The sequence below is a fragment of the Morone saxatilis genome, unplaced genomic scaffold (assembly GCF_004916995.1).
Source record: "Morone saxatilis isolate NCDOM2014 unplaced genomic scaffold, NCSU_SB_2.0 Contig12, whole genome shotgun sequence".
NCBI classification, from domain to species: domain Eukaryota; kingdom Metazoa; phylum Chordata; class Actinopteri; family Moronidae; genus Morone; species Morone saxatilis.
In genome coordinates, this window is record NW_023339674.1 from 24,992,026 (window position 1) to 24,996,038 (window position 4,013).

At 39.8% G+C, this 4,013-nt stretch overlaps 1 protein-coding gene across 1 annotated transcript in view; it reads right to left on the reverse strand.

Annotated features, from left to right (window-relative positions):
- Positions 1–79: 79 nt before the first annotated feature.
- The window catches only part of LOC118321454, a 9,159-nt gene continuing 5,225 nt past the window's right edge, over positions 80–4,013 (reverse strand). Inside the window, exons 4-6 of the mRNA XM_035652773.1 lie at positions 1,844–1,913; positions 1,611–1,714; positions 80–689 (exon numbers count right to left, since the gene is read on the reverse strand). Coding sequence (XP_035508666.1) covers positions 479–689; positions 1,611–1,714; positions 1,844–1,913 — 385 coding nt within the window. The 3' untranslated portion in view covers positions 80–478. The remainder of the gene's footprint in view (positions 690–1,610; positions 1,715–1,843; positions 1,914–4,013) is intronic.

Genomic DNA, 4,013 nt, shown 5'->3' on the forward strand with positions numbered 1-4,013 from the left:
TGAACAAAATACTGAGATACAGGCCTAATGTGTATGTATGTATATTTGTTTTCAAGAAGGCCTCACAACCCTGTGAAGCTTTGGTGACCCCTAGTGGGGGTCCCGACCCCCAGAATGGGAACCACTGATCTACACCTTAAAGGTACACTCGGTCTGAAATATGCATGAGGTGGAGACATTTGATGTTTTTTGTGCGTATGCCTCGTTCATACATCGGGCCCCTGCTGTGTGGTGGTTTCCAGACTACTGGAAAAACTAAAACATTTTACAGTTTGCATGCGCAGTGAGGCCATCGCAAGTGAACAAAGAAAAGAGTGCAAAAACATTCCATCAAAAACAAATAATGCCTATCTTTGACATTTTTAAAATGTATCAAGAGCTTGATAAGTGTGAATACAATATAAAAGCACTTGCTAAGCATCTGATTTTTGGCAATTCCAACTCCTACTGGTCCGTCTGTTTTCGGGCTGATTGAGGATCAGAGCAGGACGGACAGATTGGCTGCCGTTAAACTGCCAGTCAGATTGTGGCTGTGTGCTTCCTCACTGTTGCTGTAGAAATGCAGATAATGAGCCACATCAGCCAGAGTCTGCAGGACGTCGTATGTTACCGCAAACAGGAAGTAGGTGGGGAGCATCCAACTGAGGCTGAAGACACAGTCACCTACTGGCAGAGGGACGGCAAGGTGTCTGTAAGGACCGGAGACACAGAACATCTCATTACAAATGTGAGTGCGGACTATTGCACAACAGATGTTATTCATGTTGTTTGTTCTTGTTTTTAATCTCCTCACTGACTCTGCAGCATTCCACATTCAGACAACTCAGACAACTTGATTTTCAGTTTTTCAAACAGCTTTTAGGTTTTATTTCACAGGTTCATCAATCATTGTTATTTAGTACTAATTATAGGAAAATTGGGATGTCCTGTTTGTGCCTGCATACAAACGCTTTCCTCCACAGCACAGTGAGAACAAACAGGAAGAGTACATGGCGAATTCACCCTCACAAATCAATCATTCTGTGTGGATGGGGTTGTTGCTCAGAGTAATCCTGGACAAATTTAAAGAAACCTTTGATGGGTGAAAATACACAGATATTTTGAAGGCATTGGTGTTGACTATGTGGCTGAAAACCAGTCACGCACGAAGTGGGCCCGTATCTGTTTTTACAGCAAATGCCTGTTGTCAGTTTCCACAGCCACAGTAAGGGTGGCGTTTCCAAAGGATTGCCCCTCTGGTTTTAAAAGTTTGAATTTTCAAGCACAAAAAACAACAAACGAAAGGCCAAACCACAACCACAGTTTACCAGTTTTTTTCTTATGTTGATGTGTCCAACATTATCTACCTGCTGAAATACCTTTAAAGGGCCGTGCAACTCATCACATGCAGTACGCATTTTCAGTTTTACAAAAAAGTGATTAGAGCTCATGTCAGAGTTTCTATATTTTAAAGATTACAGCTCACCCATTTTGAAGGTTTACAAATACCTTTAAAGGGCCATACATATATTTTGTGCTTGTTGAAATACATTTAAAAAGCCATTACAACCCAAGTTTTGTATTTGCCAAAAAGTGATTACAGCTCCTATACTGTAGCTGACAGTACTCACTGGAATCTATCTTCTCTGGATTCTCTCAGCATGATGAAGACAAACAGTCCAACTTCAGTGTTGAGGGAGAACGACACGACTTTGTCCAACATGACGACGAAACCCTGAAGAGAGCGAAAGAAAACTGGTGATTGGCATTTCTCCACCCGAGCATCCTGATGTTCTTCAGTTTCTGCAATCATCACCATTAGTTGTGTGTGTGTGTGTGTGTGTGTGTGTGTGTCATCATTTACCCTGGGATCACACACTGACACGATAAAGATGACAGTAAATCCAAGAAGCGACATGAATCCTTTAGCCATGCTGCAAGAAAGACAGAGGAGTATGAAATCAACTTAATAAGTCCAAGTTAACATCGGAAAACGGTTTCAGATTAATGGTACGTCACGCACTGAGCCAGAAAATATACTGCAGGTTAGATAATACACACCGGGACGGCCAGACAGCCAGTGGTGGGCAGAGAGAGAGAACCCACAGTAAACAGACTGTGAAATAAGTTCCACTGACTTTTGGGGGAAAATGGTGTTAGAGCAGTGAAACTTTGAAAGTCTAATACAGATACAGTGTAATAGAGATTTTATGTGTGCTTTAAACTGAAATTATGATAAGACAGTAGTATAGTAAGTAGCCTAATAACTTCGGCTGCAGCATGACATGATTTGTAGTTTAAAAAATGTCTTCTGAGGCGTTGGAGTACTTTGGACACAGGCTTTATTGGGCTCTTTGTTACTTGTTCACTTAGCTAGAGATGACTTGGTGAGAAAGGTCCATGTGCCAGGTCCCAGGTATAATTTCACAACATGGCATTGACATGAACAATCCAACCCCAAATTAACTAGTACTCAATAATAACATGTTCATTCTACAAGAAAAAACCTCTTGTAGTGATCAAGCTGGTGGAGACATTGTGTTTGAAGTAAGCATTAATGTAATAAGAAAAGAGAAATACGCTCCAGTTCTTCAAGTGTCTGATATTCTGATAAAATCCAGATGTTGTTTTATCCACTTCATTTTACACTCAGCCACACACATGCATCTCCATTAGACATATCACAGCGGATGCAATTTTTCAACGTTTTCTTAGCTAATGCACGCTACGATAAAAAAGAGGAGAATAACTTTGAACACTTTTTGTTTAGCAAAAACTGTTTAGCTAGCTAGCTCACCGGCTCTCATTCATGCCAGTTAACCCCACAGATCATTCAGTGTGGGGTCAGAGAAACACCACAGCATGTTACGCCTATTGAATGATGGGATGTGTTGAAAATGTTGGAGAGAAAAAAAAGCATCACCCTTTCACTTCTTTTCCTGACAATACTCACTGAGCAATGGAAATCCTCAGCTGAGGGAATAGGTTGGATGGGCTTATAATCTAACTTCTGATCCATCAACTACACCGCTCTGGATGTGTTTTTATGCTTGAATGCTTTACATTTTAAAGAGCTGTGCAATGTGCAGCTGTTAGAAATGAACATTGAGAGTGCGTTGGGTTGAGTGGATTTTCTGCCAGCATCGCTCTCTTGCCGTGTTTGCAGCAGCAACGAGACTTGATGTTTTTTCTATTATCATTTAACAGGCAGCTCTCTATATATTTTAATAATAAATTAATATTAAACGTGCTACCATTAGTCAACTATTTAGTTAACTACTTTATTTAATGACTACTACTAGGAAAATCTTTAGTCGGGGGCAGCGCCCATTATCTCTGATTGTAGGTTTAGGTTTTATTAGGACTGCTAACCAAAGAAAGCCTTTGTCAAACTTGCTTCGCAGTCCGTCCCTCTGAGGTCTGAACAGGCAAATAAGTGACAACATTTGTGTAAGTGCAAAATACTTCTTTAATAGATCTATGTGCTCCATTCTATCGACAGTTTTAGATGATATTTTACCATGCATGACAGAACCACTGGTGTAACCAATAACATTAATAATGACCATATTCAGCCCCAGTGCCCTGCTATTGTGCATGCTGGCTCATCCACTTACTATTAGTACACTTGAACCGAAGGCAGCCATCAATGTTACTTACACCTTTGCGTTAGAATGTCCACTGTAAAAAAAAAAAAAAAACTGCTTTATTGTATTTTTCCCATTTTATTTTAAATCTTTAGCATGTTACACCAATATCATATATTTATATATATATTCATAATAATTTCAATTTCAGATTTGTTTTTGTTGTAAATGTAAACAGGGTATTATTTGCTGGCTTTCCTTCAAGCAAATATCACATCCCACCAAATAATCGCAAGTACAGCTCTGACCAACTTTAACTGCAGCCATCTAGAATAACTGAAAATCCCTGTGTGGAAGTGTTGTTATTACCAAAACCCTGACAACGGTACATACGTAAGGCTGCATAATAAGACAGGTGAACCAATTTGTGCCCAAAGACTATATTTA